This window comes from Aythya fuligula, chromosome 6, assembly GCF_009819795.1.
Source record: "Aythya fuligula isolate bAytFul2 chromosome 6, bAytFul2.pri, whole genome shotgun sequence".
Classification (NCBI taxonomy): Eukaryota; Metazoa; Chordata; class Aves; order Anseriformes; family Anatidae; genus Aythya; species Aythya fuligula.
In genome coordinates, this window is record NC_045564.1 from 22,237,570 (window position 1) to 22,255,330 (window position 17,761).

Sequence of the window (17,761 nt, forward strand, 5' to 3'; positions counted from 1 at the left end):
AATAAAAATTTACCCTGAGGAGCAAGAAACATCTGCAGGGCACTATCCCAAAATTGTGAGGAGCTGCTTTATAACTTGAGTTCTTAGTGGCCGTGCTCCTTGATTGAGTTTAAATGAGAAATTCACTAAATACTGTTGAGTTTATCCAAAAATGAATAGCTTCATAAACCATGGATTTGGTTTGGTTCTAGAGCCACGTGAAACAAGCAGGAAAATATAATAATAATGACAACAACAGATTAAACTTTTTTTGATAATAAATTCAACATTTTACTCAAGTGTTCTCAAGGCTACATTCGGATATATTTCACAGAAAAATATGAGAACTAGCTGCTGAAATATTTGAGAATGACAGTGACTATCAAGCTAGTGTCTTCTCTCTGACCACAAGTGGTTTCTGGTAGGCCTTGGGTTCTGCCTGGGCGTGAGGCCTGAAGTACCACATCTCCTCAGCTGGGCAGGCCGCACTAACAGGAAGCGGTAGGAACTACTGAGGTAAAACTGTAATTCCTACAACCTCAGAAGGGCACCACGAGTACGCAGGTGGATGGTATTTCTCATCTTAGTTGCACGATGACGACCAATGATAACTAAATATTTTAACTACACTAAGATTAAAGGAATTTGCTGCTATCACTATAGCAACCATCCTAAAGAAACTAACATGCTCAACAACCTGGAGGCTAAATTTAGACCTAATACGCAATAAAAGCATAAATACAACAACAATTCCTACATATTGGCTTCTACCAAATATAATTGCTTTTTTCATGGTGAGAACAAACCAGTTTCTCTTTTAGAGGATTATACCAAAATAAATAGACTCATTAATGTCCAGTTTACTAATGAGCAATGGGTGAACTAGGTGTTAATTATGCCACAGTAAGATTCAAGAAAAAAGCCCCAGTAAGCGCTTGTAGGTGCACACAAGATGAAATCTGCCCTGTATCTTTGCATATCTTGAAGTAAAGCATGATGCAATCAGATGACAGCAACATGGTCATTCTGTATGTTATGATGGAAACTCTGGATATGGTATTTTGAACAAAGAACCTCTAAGGATTAATTAAAAGAAGAAAAAAAAAAAAAAAAAAAAACACTTAGTTACATGGATTTTTGATAAGAAGTTGGTATTTCTCATCCAAAAATTTTAAGTTGTCATTACACTTACATTATCTGATGCATCTTGTGATCTGTTAGTAAAAAGTACAGTTTCTAAGCTTCATGCTAAATTCTCTTTCTATAGACATAAAAGTTAAACAAAAGTCTGTGGCACTGGGATATTTTCCAGAAATAGGAAGGTAGGATTTTTTTCAAATGCACTTCTGCAGTGCAACTCTTTCACCACTCTGACCATTTAATTTCTCCGAGTACAAGAGTCTTCAGACTTTTCAGAGGTCATTTCAACAGCAGACAGCTTATAACAAAACCATTAGCAGTTTGGCTAGCTTAAGGAAACCTCTTACTTTCCTTTTTTGTTTATTATCACTGCATGAATCTGCAGCATATGAGAGTTTATAATTTCTCAGGCTTGTTAAATTCATGTTAAAGGTCTGTTTTCTTGTTGAATAAATTTTGTTCATATAATGCTGCCTATTTCATATACTGAGTCTTTAATAGCACCTTTGGTCTATGCGCAACTCACAGATCAAAACAGAGGACTAAAATAGGGGTTGATGATGCTATTTACATGTGTGATTCCTGCTGTCTTCTTGTTAGTAGCTTTAATATAATAGAAGACCTTGTCTGTTTTGTAATTAACACATCTTTACTGGAGAGATATTTGGAAGTGATTGCTGTGAATATACTGGTTAGTAAAATAAACACAATCACACACCACTTTCTGTTATCAGACAAATTTGTGAATTGTACACATTATACTCCAGATCAACAAACTGTGATATAACAGCCAAGTAGAAGACACATTTATATAACCCTTTATTTTTCTGAAAATATGTATTCAATCTGACCTTGCAAATATAATTAGCTTGTGGGATGTGTGGATTTCAGTACCATGGATGCTTTACTAATTGCAGCTCTTGGAAATAGATACTAAATATTTGGAAGCTGCCAATACAAAATAAAAACTGCATCTTTTTGTACATCTGTCTTAGCTTCAAAAAAGCATAATAATCTAAAAAACAATAACTATACTGCATTTTTCAAGCATTTCCCAGGGGTCACCAACCCAGAGTAGAACTTGCATAATGGATTTTTAGAAACAAAATTTACAATTATCTTTAGTTTATTTTATAAATTTGAGGATAGCTATAATTAATATGATTCATGGTTATTCACAAGTGCTGGATTCCTCGATTGGTAACTAGATAAAAATCTGGCCTTTTATAGTGAACATGGTTATTAAAAATAATGGTGTGATTAAAATTTAGAATGTTTAATAACCAGACTTATTTTAGCTTCTTCTGACAGTGTGCCATGTAGATTACCACTTTTTCTAAAACACTCTCCATAACTTTGTTTGAAAAAAATCAAGACAATTTCAAGAGTACTTTACATGCTTGATTCTATTAAATTAGTCCAATTGCAAATCTACAAATAATATTAAAAGAAACACTCTTGTTTTGCAAGGTCTACTATGTTTTAATGATAAGGTTGAGTTAGAAGTAAGCCATCCTTTTTATTGAAATTAAAAAAAAAATCTAGCATCAGTATTTTTTCCAGTGAAGAATGTATCACATATGGTGACTATCTTTAAAAATGTATTGTTTCCTTGGAATTCAAATAGCAATGTATTGTTTATGCCATATGTTTATGAACAAACATACTAGTGCTTAAAGAAAACTATGCAAAAGATATAACATGGTTATGCAAGGTGTGGAAAAAGAAGTAATGTCCCATCTAAAATATCTTTTATCACCTGCAACTGACCTGTTATCAACTGCTTAGTTTGTTTCTAGATTCTTTAAAAATGAAACGGAACATGTGACTTGAGAAGTGCAGCTCAGGTTTATGACCATTTCGTTATTTATGCTGCCATGCACTGTTAGACAGCTACAAGTGAAGAACATCTTCTGTCCCCTGTAAGCCCACAACATAAAAAATTCAAAGAAATCTTACTTTTTATGCCATTTCCAATGAAAAGCACTAAGAACTGAAACTGACTCATGCCAAATGCATATCACTGAATTGCTGTGATTGTGAGTTTGAAGTTTGCAACATGGAAATTATTTATAAAATGTCAATTTTAGCTCTGGAAAATATATTCCTAGGAGTATGTGCATTTTCCTTCTCTATCCTTAGAGAATTGCTTATTTGTGGTCAAATCTGCTGTACAACTTGAACATCCATACTGGGAGGGGAGAGAACTACAGTATAATACATTTATCTTGACAAGTGAGGGCATGCATCCATAACTCACAAGTAGCAAAGCCACAAGTTTTAAAGCTATATGCCTTAATGAAGATAAATGGACTATTCTACATCCACCATGGCAAAAGGAAATTAAACATTTAATACTTTTCAACAAAAAGTCTTCTTGGAACTTTTTTTTGTTTTAGGGAAGGGCATGAACTGAAGTAACCTATGTAAATGGTTTAGTAGGTAAGCATACGTTGCTAATTTAAACACAGCAAGTCCAAAGGATGTTGCACAACAAACACCAGCGTTTAGAACACCAGCACTGATATTAACAGTTTTAGCATCCCACTAAAAAAAAATTAGGAATTAACATATGCAAAACATGTTATTCTGAGTTCATGCAATTACAATTAAAACGCTGGCTTTCAAATAAAACAGTAGAAAACGAGTGGTATAGCAGCAGTAATACGGCAGTTCAATGCTTAGTCATTTATGCCTAGGTTTAGAAAACTCATATCCTGAACTGAAATGCACAGATGAACACCAAGTGTCCTACACAGTTGTGCAGATGCAACGCATCTCTTACAAATGATTCTTCAGGAAAAAAAGCGTCAGTCTTTATTGAATGAGTAGTAAATTAAAACCAACACAAATGTTGTCTACTTCCTTATTCTCCAAATCTGTCTCAGTTCTTGCCTACATCCAAGTAGGAAGTTTCAGTCCCTGTTATGGAGGCTACTACACCAAATGCACCAGTCCATGTTATGAAGTGCCATGGATGAGTTCTACAGTTATTTGGTGGTTACTTAGCTTTTTGTTACATGGAAGACGTAATCCTGCTCTTGCCAAGGATGATTGCCATTCATATCACAGGATGCTATATCAGTTGACGCTTTTGTTGACTGGGTTTAGTGACAAATGTAAATGGAAAAGTACACAAAGATGAAAGGTGGAAAGAACGGAAAACTGCACAAAGATGCAACATTGCCATAAAAGGTTTTTCTAAGAATTAATTGCAGACTTCGTTTTCGAGTTTTGGCAACTAAAAGGCTACAATCACATTACAAATGCATGATATTGTGTTCCTGTAATTATTTATGACAATAATTGTGACATTTCCTTTCTTTCCTTTGCATTATTACAATGCAAATTGTGATAATGAAAAGTATCAAAGCTTTGTGCTCCAGTGCTATTTCTCAGCTATGGTATTTATTCACTTTAATCTCCAAATTCACAAATTACTAATATATCAATATTAATGACCAGTAATGATACAATACTCAAGGATGAAAGTTTTTTATGCATACTGTAAGAGTATCTCAATGTACTACATGTTGTACAAAATGTACAGGACAATATAATCCCTGATCTCAAACAGCTGTAATCAAAATTACACAACATAAAGCTCCCTTCCGTATTTTAGAATTTTTCATTTACAACAGAAAATAACGTTAGCAAGTGCAATTCTGAAAATGGTCTGTTTCAGGCATAAAATATTCTGACATAAAATTGTAGGTATTACATGCTTTAGAAGATACTTTATTGAAAAATATTATCTGCATAATAATACAAAGCAACCATGTCTCAAAGCAGCAGTGACAATATAGTCGCTTTCATTTATTTTTTAACCAATAATTTCAAGCTGCTAATGACTTGAATTTGCCTTGTTTCTCAGAAAGATTTATTAAGATAATGACTACTAAGACAAATGCATCAACTAGGGAGGGAAAATTGTCCTTGTAAAAAAACAAACCAACCAAACAAACAAACAAAAAAACTTGATAGGTGGCTCCTATGTGTTTACTCAAAGTTCTCACAAGTTTAATTCTTAATGGGCCACTTTCAATGTCAAATTTCAGGTGTTATACTAGTCTCTCCACATATCTCATTTTACCAATTGTTTTTTTCTGCCTCCTTAAAAGCAGTCACTATCTCCTCTAAATAATCAAGGGAAAAGGAAAGGTACAAAAGGAAAATAATAGTAGTGGAGAAGAGTGGAGGTCTGAAAGCATACAAACTATTAGAAACTAGTGTAAGACTTATGTTCAGCTGAAGAAAATTCTTGAGGACAGATGGCAATTCCAGCATTCAGAAGAATCATCGTTAGTTCTCTGCTTGCTTTTGGCTTCTTCTTTTAGACTACTTTTTATCAAATCATAAACAAAACCACTATTCTTATGTTCAACATCAGACAAAAAGTCCCTCTATTCCTCCAAAGAGTTAAAAACTAAAATCAGGTATTGACAAAACCGTATCACTGATACACAAGTTGACACCTAGATCTAGAATTAACACAAGTACCAAGTTGGGGGTCTTTATGGAAGACAGCACCCAAACAGGTCATTCAGCAAATAGAACAAGCCTCTGTTCAACTGTATGATACATCAGTTTTGTAGTGGCATTCTAGTCTTTCATACTATGCCTATTTAAGTTTTGTCCATTTCAAAAAATGGAAAATAAAATTCAAAATATACTGGAACACTACAAAATTCTACAGTAACTAATTTGAGCCACCATACTTATTTAAAAGGCATTATTTTTCTCCATGACCAGTTCAAAAGGATTTTAAAGCCTTGCCCTTGCTCACGATGACCTTGACTTTGGACAAACTCGATTTTGCTCTAGATCTCCAGCAGCAGTTCAGCTAAGCTCTCCAGAAATTTGCTATTTCAGGACAAATCATACATGTATACATACAGTAAAATGGTACCTCTTTGGGACTTCTGGGAGCACAAAAAGGATATTTTTATTTCACATTTTAAAAACAAATAAGAGAATAAATGATAACTGTTCATCACATTTGTTAGACTCATTTTAGAATTAAATTAAAAAGATTTCATAAATTGAACCAAGGTAAGCAATTCAGAGGTCCCACTGGAAAAAAAAAAAAAATCAAACAAAATGGTTTTAGTCTAACGCTCACATTCTGGCTTCTGTTTGAAGCATCAGACCTTGCAATTGCAGAAAAGGAGGCTACTGAGATCACAGAACCAGGATCTTCACTGATGTGGAAGGAGAAAGAGACAGCAGTTATCAACTGAAATAGGGAGCTGCTGACTATATTCAGAGACAAAAATAACCACCGGAAAACATACGCACATACACAAAAAAGCCACTTGCAGACTAATAAAGCATTGGGACAGATATCCCCATAAGACTGTGGCATCACAAGACTCAAGTAGACAAAACCCTAAGTGATTTGGGTCTGAACTCAACGGAGCCTTTGTTGCACACAAAGCTGGACTAGATGATATTCTGAGTTTACTTCTGACCTGAATGATTTCTGTTACCTGGCTACCCAAATGTTATTTTTTTTTTCTTCTTGCATTCTCTGAATGAGATTAAGATACACCACAGCAAAAACCTCTTTTACGGAGGTGGCAGGATACAGTCCACACATAGGATTAAGATGCACAGCATGTTTGTTTTCATCTGTCAGGAGGTGACAAACATGCAAAGTACAATTTATAAAAATTTATCAAAGACAAGTCTCCCTCAGAAAACAAATATTTTTGAAAATAGATTTTTGCCATGAAACAACAGATCTTCCTACCAATATTTCTGACAGAGCTTTGCTGGGAAAAGTAACAGCGCAACAGACATGAAATTTGCTGTATGAACAAGAGATTTTGTTACACACCATACTAAACACCAACATGTGCCAACAAACTTCTCAGATGTAGAAAACAGACTCCTGACCATTTTAGATATTTCACAAAACTTCCTGTCAGCAATTATTAATCAAGGGAAACCAATGAACTACCTATCAGAAAAGCAAACCATTTTAAGTGGTGACTTTTTCTAAATAAAGGTTTCTAATATAGTTAAACAAGTAAACTAAAGACTAAATTTAAAATAGTTAAAAAAAGAAAACACCTCTATATTTAACATGAGTGTTAACATATAGATAATGTTTGTAGAGTGAAAGAAATTACATTACAGTGGATTTATAGAGTGAAAGAAATTACATTACAGTGGATTTAATGTACTTATATTTTCCTTAAGAGGTGAGGAACAGCTGCTAAGTTAAGGTCCAAAAAAATTTATTTTTAACATTTGGCAAAGGTATATAGTTCTCTGTACAGAGATTTCAAAATGTATGTTGGAAAGAAATATAAAATATCAATATTTAGCTTTAATCCAGATCTTTAATGAAATTACTTCTGTGGAATATTCTAAATATGTATTATAACTCCCATTTCACAGACTGGAAAACTGAAGATTTATTTATATATATATATATATATATTTTTTACTTTTTTTTTTACAAAAAGGGTTTTGTAAAAAGTACAAGATAAAGTGACAGCTAGACAGGTTGCTCCACTCTCCACATTTTACCATGCTTACTTTGAATTTATTCACAAAAATCAATTACAAAAAAAAAAAAAAAAAAAAAAAGATAAAACAATGCTTTTTCTCTCTGGGTTCTGCTAACACTGACCTGAGTTAAAATTTTATACAACATATGAGTTTTTACAAGCAACTGGAAATCTATTAGCCTAAATATTGAATATATGGTATGTAGTCATGGAAAAGAATACTGCTTGTGTAAAAATATATATGTGTAAAGTTACAAGACCAGTACTAGAGTTGCCTGTCTTTCTTGTGTCCTACAATATTTGGGAATTTAATTTTTATATGTGGATTTTATATTCTGTGCAAGGGCTTTAAGACGACAAAAAATGTCTTTTTTAAACAATGAGAATTATGTCTTCTTATCTTCGAATTGCAGTCCCAAACCACAGTCCTAGTAGATACTTGGAATCAGAAGATGTGTGCCCAGATCAGGAGAGCTAACAAAGAAGTTAACAAGTTTTAGCTTTCTACCAGTGACAGGGGCAAACCGCTTTCTAATGCTTTGGTTAGACGAGGTGAACCTGAGGCTCCTCACCAGAATTCATTTCAACTTCCTGACACATGAAAATAACCTGTGCCCTGCTTTATCCCTAACTAGCACCACTACTACTGCTTCACTGACTACAAGCCATAGCAATTTACCTGGGCATGGGCCTGCCCTCAGGCAGGTTTAAAATTAGCTAATGTGTTATTTTGGACTTTGTTTTTAAATACTTCTAATCTCAGTCAAAATACACCACATTAAAATCTTCTATGCCACATGTTCACTATAGTTTTTGCCAGACAGTTATGCTGGTAAAAGGTATAATGAGTAATGATCTTGGACTCATGCAGCTACATGCACTAGCAAAAGCCCACCAGTACAGTGGCTACTGCAGCAACAAAATTATCTCTACAAGCATTTCTTCTTTTGCTGGTGCTGAGAAAACACAGGTACTTCCCTGAAATAGGCTTTACTCAAATTGTCTGTGATACTAAGGGGCACTAGACAGCACGTTAAGGAAGCCACACAAATAAAACAATCAAAACTGACCTAAAAAATCTCCACAGCTCTTATAAATCTGTTCGTACAGTTCATCTAAAATCAAAATACATTTGAATGCAAGTGAACTTGCCAACCAAGCATATAAAGATTATATACATCCCGCAGCCCAATCTCAACCCCTAAAATCAAGAAATTAATCTGAAGTACTATTCATAATTTGGGGGATTCTTTCTATTTCTAAACTTTGGGGATGCACTTGCCAGAAACAATTTTATTATTATTTTTTTTTAAAGATGTGAAACCTGAGAAAGTAATTTAATCTTACTGTAGCATCTAGACACATTAGAAACAAACATCACAAGACTTCCAGTGATCTCAAGTACTGGCAGCAATGCCATAAGAAAAGTTGTAACTGAGAATAGCTTAGATGGACAAAAATTCAAAATAAAAATGCCAAGTATTATTTACATGAGGAGAACAAAGACCCTTATTTAAGATGACATCTGTATCAAACAACAGTGGGAAAAAAAAACCCACACCACTTAGTGAGGAAGCGTGGTATAACAGTACTGTGACTTACTGGGAGGCTTTTCCCCTTAATGGATTTAATAGGTAGAGGTCTAAATTTTTGGTATAGTACCCCCAATTATATTTTGACAAAATAATTTTGTTTCAACATTCATACTTGAGTGAGAAAATAAAAGCAAACATAAATCAAAACTTACAGAAAAAAGTCATCACTAATTAAATATTCTACTGCATTATTTTTTCCACAAGAACTACCAATATATTGTTCCACTCTTTATGCAATTTAAAAGACAGTAAGATTGATTCTGACATCTAATAGTTTCCAAACAATTTTTTTTCAATTTCCTGTATTTACATAAACAAATACGATAAAAGAATCAGAACTAAAAAACAAACAAACAACAACAACAAAAAAACTTTAAGTGAAACCACAGATTCACAATATTCTATTATGAAATTAAAGGAAACCTTAGTGGAATTGTTTGGTGGCTTCTGTATAATTTCTCACAGGAAACATACTACAGCTTTAGAGAAAATGAATACTTAGTTTTTAAATATTTATAAATTTACATTAATATCATCCATATATACCATGATGCATTTCAATAATTATTCTACAATACAATGGGAGTGCATGCTCAAACAAAACACCTCAGCAGTATTTTAAAGCAGTAAACCACCTAACCAATTTCTGTATGTTCTGTAGTTTTTCTAATCCACTCTCCCTGTGGTTGAGCAAAATCGAATTGCCTCTCACATTTGCAGACAGCTCTGTGAAGGTGATAATAGAGCTGCTCCCTGCTGTCATGAGGCAGGAAATAGGAAAATGGCATATGGGGCTAGAAAGAAATAAAAAGAGAACTAAACAAGAACAAAAGAGATTTCAACAAAGGACAACTATAACCCAATATGCTTTGCAAGTTAATCTCTTTTCATAATCATTTAACATACTTAATCGTTTATCTGCACACTTTCTGAAAATCTTGAACGCTTGATACGGAGTCTTCTGTAAAGTTTTATTGCCAAAAGCATTTTGAATATGAAGGCTATTAAGAGCCATCATATGTAATGCCTATAAATAAATGCCTTATTGGTACCTACATTAAGGGGCTAAATCTATTCTGATCTGCTAATAATTGATCTTAGATTTTGTAGCTAAAATGAAATCTCTGAAACAATGTACGCTTAGATTATTAGTTGCAAAAATGTTGAGTCACACCTGAAAAGCAAAATATGAAGTGAGGATTGTGACCAGTTATGTGCACTTACAATATCAGAGAGTTCCAGCTTGTTTAGGTCTACTAATGTAAGGTGCAAAATAAGTGGATAAGGATGTTTTTTCATTTACAGTGAGATTATTTATTTATTTTTAAGGGAGAACGGGCCTTCAAAAATCAATAACTTACATATATATACTGTGCCTCCATGCTAATTCTGACTGAAGTACCTTAAAAAAATAAAAAATAAAAAGGCTACTATACCTTTCCTTTTACACTTTGAATGGGATCCACCACCACAGCAACAGCTCTTTCCGATAAGGCTTCAAAGCTTTGCTGAGTATTGATATCTACACCAGACAACCAACAGCCAAAGCCAGGGTGACTATGATACCAACCAACTACCATCTCAGGTCTGAAACAAAGAGAACACCAAGATTCTTTAAAAATAAAACCATGCAACACAAGAAGAAATAATAAAACACCAGGGCATAAATTAAGACGATCTGTGAAGAAACACCATTGGAAATATTTAAATTACTCTCCATATTATGGTGAAAACATGGATATGAATAAATGCGACAAAAGAGGGCTATCATTAAGGGATGCACATTAGCAGTAGAAGATCATGCTTTCAGTTTTTCACTGTTACCACACCTTCCTTGAACCAGTTTTTACCCTTTCAGCACTTGAGTAAATATCTACTCTTTAACTCCTTGGCATCGAGGGTTGAATTTTCATGGCAGAAAGTCCATTTCAGACATGGACAACGGGAACTAACGGTGGGAAAGGATTAAATATCAATTAAACCAGCAGTAGAACTAGGAACTCAGTCAAAAAGCAATTTGCACTGTTCTGTTCAGCTGCTGAGCCTTTTGCTAACATTAATTTTGAAGTTTTTCCCACAGTAAAAGAATTTGAGCAAGCAGACGACAACTGTTGAGGTAGGAGTGAAATAAAAATTTGTTTAAATCCTAGAATCTTTTAGCAAATAATTTCTCCTTTCTTTTTATTCAAATTGCTCATAAATAAGCTAAAACTTTGTAATTTTTAAAAATCTTAATTGAAAAAAAAAAATCAATCTTTTACTAAACTGAGCAGCATTCTAATCTTTCAGTGCAATAATCAAAGATGTGGATTTAACATAACTGACAACCTCCTGACAATTGAAAGGCATGAGGTGGACTGAATTACATGCTACGTTACTCACCCATTTTCTGGACCAATTATTTCTTTTTAAAACTTAATAGCAGCTCCTACTTCACTAGTTTTGCAGAGAGCCAGCTGTTTCTTCTAAACAACATGCAGGGAGTATTTGTTATTCTCAGGTCTCCTCAGTGTGACTTACCTTCCTGTCTGTTTCAGCATATCCAACATTTTTGCTTGAAATACAGGATCAACTGCCTCCACACTGACACCCTGATGTAAAAAGAAACAAAAATCATGGTAATTGTACATGAAGTAATACTTCAAATCTTTTTACTTGTTACTTTTCACAAAAAAAAAAAAAATAAACACAATGTTACAAGCATCTGTTAAAAAAGGAAACCTTATCACTTTAGAACACCCTTAAATGTAAAAATACCTTTTATAAATGTATGTCAATGAACGTTTTAAAATTCTAAAAAAGATTTTGAACTGTCATTTAAGTAATTTCTGCTATGATTCCTCTTTTCTACCCCTTTTTTGTTCTGTAAACTCTGGCCTGTTGTTTCTCACAACTTCAGCTCGATGGATTTTTCTCAAGAGAACTAACAGCTTTTTGCTAATTCTACGTATACTGACTATGTATGAATACACACAAAATCAGGACAAAAGAATTTAAATACTTCATTGTTGTGGAGCTCTGAGTTACAAAGGGATCTGTACTTTTTTAAGAGCAGTATTTTATTTGTTAAACGAAAAAGCACCATCAATTCCAATTTTAAAGAGACGATGAACCAATATTTAAAATATCTTTTCATAGCATTAATATTCTTACTCAAAATTAAAATGCTTCATTTTTTCACACCATGAAAAATACCATTTAAGATATACCACTATATCAGATCTGTCAAAGAGAATTTGAAGTGTATCTATAGCATCATCACAATTAAGGACACGACACATTTCTAATCAAATCTTTACAGTTTTGAATCCTTCCCTTGGCTAGTATATGAGTTTTTAAAGTTATCAATTCATAAGCCTCGTAAGTGGTATTATACCAATATAATTTACACATAAGGACACAACTGATCTCCAGTGATATACACTCATGTATAGCACAGTATATGTACTAGTCTTTGCTTCAGAACATAAGTTTTCGCTTTTTTTTTTATTGAAACCCTTAAAATACAAACAATCAAATACTATCTAAGCATAAATTTATGGTATCAATATGTGAATTAGACATGTTCAGATTATATCCAATAGGTATAGACAGCTTAAATAAGATTGAATAAATAGGGAAGAAAGGAAAAGCTTTTAAAAATTATTTACTACGTGGAAAGAAAAAAAAGAAGTCTAGCTGCAAGAACTCACCGTTCCAGACTGTGGCATAGCAAAAACATCAATCACTCTCACAGTATAATCATCAACAAATTCCCCAAGCATCAGACCCATAACTTCCATAGGGACACCAGCACGACCATGTTTCAACATCTGGAATTCAGACCAAATGACATAGTTTAATTATATATGTTTAACAGGAGGTTCAAGTTTGACCTGGGATAGCTCTTCCAGCCTTTGCTTCTTTATCGATAATTTGCACTTTTGGAAACTGTAAGGCACTGTAAGACAGTAAAAATTAAGCCACAAAAAGAGAAATAACTTTCTTATTTTGAAAGGTCCACTCCATATTAAATGCATTGTAAAAATTAGTCTGAACAGCATCTAAAGAGCACAAGTCCATAAAGTCTGGGTAGGTGCCAGGTACTCAGCCTCAGCACCACACACAGCTGTAACACACACGAGACACTTACTTTCAGCAGCGCAAGGGAAGAGATATAAACCTGTTCCGCTGTATCGACCGCAGGAGCATCTGTTGGTGGCCCCTATGAAAAGAATAAATAATCAAGTATTTTCTTTACATTTATTACAGCCGTTTCTAAACATTTCCTTTAGTGTTCCACATTATGAAACTTAAAGAAAAATGCATATAAGATTGGGAATTTGTGTGCTGGATGCAGTTCTTACAAACAAACAAAAAAAAAAAGCACACGCAAGCCCCAAATGCTTCTTTACAGCACCTTCCTACACTAACCTATTTTGCAATAAAAAAAACACTTAGCCTCCATCCCGTCTCCCCCATCCCTAGAACAATACCAGCCTAAACAGCAATTTTATCAGAATCAGTCACATAAAAAACTGGCAAGTATTGCACTGGGTACAAACCTGTTACAAGACATACAGGCTAACAGTCGGATTAAGTTTCCATTAGTCAGCTTTGCCGCAAAGCTAACCTTCGTCAGCTGTAAAATATGGCCAGTTCTCCAATTAACTATGTGTTTCTTACAGTGGTGTGAATGTAAATGCTGCTGGGCTAGCATGATTAACTGGCACCAACACAAACAGCAATTTCCCTTTGCTTCATCAGCTTTCAGCTAAAGAGGACTTGCAGATAAAGGCTATGGGAGTACTTTGCAGATGCACTGGTACAGTGAGAGAAAAAACGGACCTCCGATCCCTAGGTGGAAAAGCTGTGAACAAAATACTTTGCTCTTTGCCTTACGAGTAGTTATTTAAAAATTAGCACAACTGTCCCAGGTGTGAATGATTGGTTGAAACAGGTTCTCTGTACTGCTGAAAATGAAAAACACAGGAGGCAGCAGTTTAACTGTCCCCTTCTTGAAGAGCACGAGACATATTGCTCTTACATACAGAATTCCGTATCAGCTTACCTCATTACAGCCAATTAGCAGTACATTCATTACTTTGTTAACAAATTGTGTACAGCAAATTTCCAATGAAAAGACAAAAGGTTATCTCTGCACTAAGTGATGCAGAACAAACTTGTAATGGCTACAAAGCAACCATGGAGTATGGGAAAGAAAGATGCTCCTCATTAAATTAAAGAAGGAAAAGAAATGGCACCATTATGCAAAGCTCAATTAGAACTTTGATTCCGCAGTTATACACTGTATAACTCTTACAGTGAAAAATTTACAAGCAGTTCATTAGAACATTGCACAGAACCAGACGCACGGGGCACCAAAACACTTAGTCCAAATCTACTACAACCAAAGTGCTTGGCTGGTGAAGCTTCAAACACCTAATTGTTTTCTGGTACTGTGTTTTTTTTCATCTAAAGATGTAATTTTACATTTTTAAGTGTATTTTTCCTGCTTCATGTAAAGTTTATCCTAAATTTTCTTCTTTTCCCTTAATACTTGGAAAGCATGAAGACTTGTATTTCCATTTAATCACAACAAAGAAGAAGACACAGAAAAGGGTACTTTTTTAATTAAAAAAAAAAAATAGTTCGATAACAACTTTCTACATGTATAAAGCTCTTTTCCAATTTTCTACCAGTTTTACAACAGAGAGAGTCTGAAGTGCTTGCAAAAGTACAAATTAAGTGACCTTGGCTCTGTATGAGGAAGAACTGTAACATTAACACTGTGATATGACCACATATATATTCTACATTATATACCATATATATGATATCACCATATAAATATTCTACATTTCTCCTAGATTTTCTCCTAGATTTCTTTTCTTCCTAGATTTTATCTGCAAGCAAGCAGTGCATTTCAACATTCACTTTTTTTTTTAAGCTGAAAAGCCGCGATTTCTGGAAATCTAATGTTCATGCTTAAGATTGGCTTCTCAAAACTCAGGAACTTAACTGAAGTTTATTCCACAGATTATGACATTTAAATTGGCTCTCCTGCATGTACTCTCTAATGTCTGTTAATACAGCAGATCACACTGACACCCTTCCTGCAGCTGAGGCATTAATCATGTCTCTGTCCCCTACACAGACACCTGTGTTCACAACTTGTAAGAGTTTAATTATTCTTCATAACTTTTCCCACTTTAAAATCTATTTAAAATCAGTCAGTAGAGTCAACACTTAGAGCGAGGAGACAAAGACAAATATTATTACATTTTGTTTCTGTAACAAGGCAGCTAAAATACTGTTAGCTTAAGCAAGGATAGGAAGAAAATCTGGGCATTAGCCTACCATGCTCCTTCCTAATCTCTCTCTCTCTCATTATTTCTGTACTTTAGTTAGAGAATTGAAATTTTGGCTTGCAGTAGTGACAGTCCAGAAGTATTTAATATTATACTTGCTATTGATCCTTTCAACATTCTAGAAAGTTTTAGACACAGGCACTGCTTTATGGTAAAGTTCTCCTGCCAGCACCCATAGCCAGCAACTCATTTTCAGCAAAGGCAATATTGCTTATGCATAAGGGAACACTCCACCGGTATAAATTAACTTTGCCTAGCGTGTGTGTGTGTTATTTTCTTGGTTTGTTTTTTGTTTTTTAAGACATAGCATTAATTTCTATGATTTTGCACATTACATGTAGTTTAAGTGTAACTACGCATGTAAAAATGTAGTTTTACACACTACATGTAGTTTAACTATATGCATACACAAATAAAATGACTACACCATTAGTAGACAGCAACTGAAAACTTTACTGTTGTACTTTAAGCACGTCTTAGTTCATAAAAATATTAAAGCTCCAGCTCTTCTCATCCAGTTCAATTAATAAACTTAAAAATTACCTAATTGTAATCGACAATGCAAAGATAGTGTTGATTTATTAGCTACCAGGCTCATATAATACAGCGTGTATTAACTAGTTGCTTGTTTGTGAAGACTTCGTGATTTCCCTTTCTGTCTACTCTGTTCTCCTTGTAGATTATAATTCCTAAGTAATTATTAGAAAAAATAACTTGTTGCAGCATACCAATCATATGTATTTATTCTCACATTAATATTCCATTCTTTGTTCTGGTTATAGGTTAAAATAACTTCTCAGACTTCTGCGCTGATGCAGATGTACTGATTCAGGAATTTTGAGGAAAACTCTATAGGTTCAAAACTTGTCCATGACCTAACTTCACAGTAGATTCAATTTCCTTTCATTTTCCTACCAAAGGTAAGCTGGCACACAAAATAGTTCAGGTAGACACTTATCCTTCTACAGAATATTATAAGGCCAAAGTTCTTTAAAGATTCTTAACATAAAACTTTTAAAGATCTAACTGACAAACCCAACAGAATGTATCTTGGGTCTTCTGAATAGTTTGCTTTAAGACATGCCATTTGAAAAAAAAAAAAAAAAAAAAGAAAAGGGCATTTGGAACAGGAAGCGGTTTCTTTCCACTCTGACCACCTCCTTCTCCACAAAGGGCCGAGGTTCTAAGATGGTTCTAAGATGGTGCTGGAGCAAGCACCACGGCTCCTGTAAGCATATGCACATGGCAGCCACTGACGTTACAGGTCTGGAGAGTTCTTGGGCCTGTTTCTGCTCGTCCTCCACAGACATTTATTCATTTCCTTCATCATGAAAAAAGAGGGGGGGGGGGAAAGACTATTAGCTAATCTCTACATGGAGGCAAAGTATTTTATGCTGACCCTCCACAGCATGTGCTATTATCACTGCTCATAAACTTCACTGCCTGCCAACTTTAACAAAGGAGCACCATCCTCATGAAGCAGAGTACTAAATTAAATTAACTGGTGTCAGAAACCTAAACAAGAAAGCGTTTGTATCTGTAGTGCAGAAGATCTGCTGGTATTTTTGGTTTCATTATGGTACTCAAAGGTCACGCATTTCTCCCACTACAGTTTCATAAGATTGTCCTTCTCACTGCAAAATAACATGCTGCCTTCTTTCTGCCTGCCCACACCTTTGAGCTAAATTTTGGGATTTGAGCTAAATTTTGGGATTTAGAAAGAGCAAGGAGAATAATCTTTTTCCTAGTCATTCCTGCATAAGCTGAAGAATACAGTAATTACTAACATTTAAAGACTGCTCTTAAAATAATCTCAAAGAACAATGTTGTAGTGCTACTTATTGAAAAAGGATTTTTATCCCAAATCAGCTATACACATCAGTCCAGTGAATGGCTGTCTGAAGGCCAGTCATTGTGTACAATCTAACCAAATTCTTGTGTTGTTTTAAAGTGGTTGAATCCCAATTTAATTAACAACCAGTAACATTAACACTATTACAATGCATTTTATTTTTGCTTAAAAGTGTTTCCAAGACTTGTAATGGAAAAGGAATTCCATTCAGATTAGAACAGAAGATTATGGTGAGGTATCAAAATTATTCACTATACAATTTTTGTTCCACAGTTAAAAAGATAACCCAATATAAAAAGCAGCCCTTTACTTGGGCAGGCCTTGTTG

The 17,761-nt window shown here is 34.3% G+C and overlaps 1 protein-coding gene across 3 annotated transcripts in view; it reads right to left on the reverse strand.

The window, feature by feature from the left end:
* The window catches only part of PSMD14 (proteasome 26S subunit, non-ATPase 14), a 45,580-nt gene that overhangs the window by 10,555 nt on the left and 17,264 nt on the right, over positions 1–17,761 (reverse strand). For all 3 annotated transcript variants that reach the window (XM_032189935.1, XM_032189937.1, XM_032189938.1), the window contains 4 exons: positions 13,365–13,436; positions 12,925–13,044; positions 11,753–11,823; positions 10,669–10,819 (listed from right to left, as the gene is read on the reverse strand). In XM_032189935.1, coding sequence (XP_032045826.1) covers positions 10,669–10,819; positions 11,753–11,823; positions 12,925–13,044; positions 13,365–13,436 — 414 coding nt within the window. The remainder of the gene's footprint in view (positions 1–10,668; positions 10,820–11,752; positions 11,824–12,924; positions 13,045–13,364; positions 13,437–17,761) is intronic.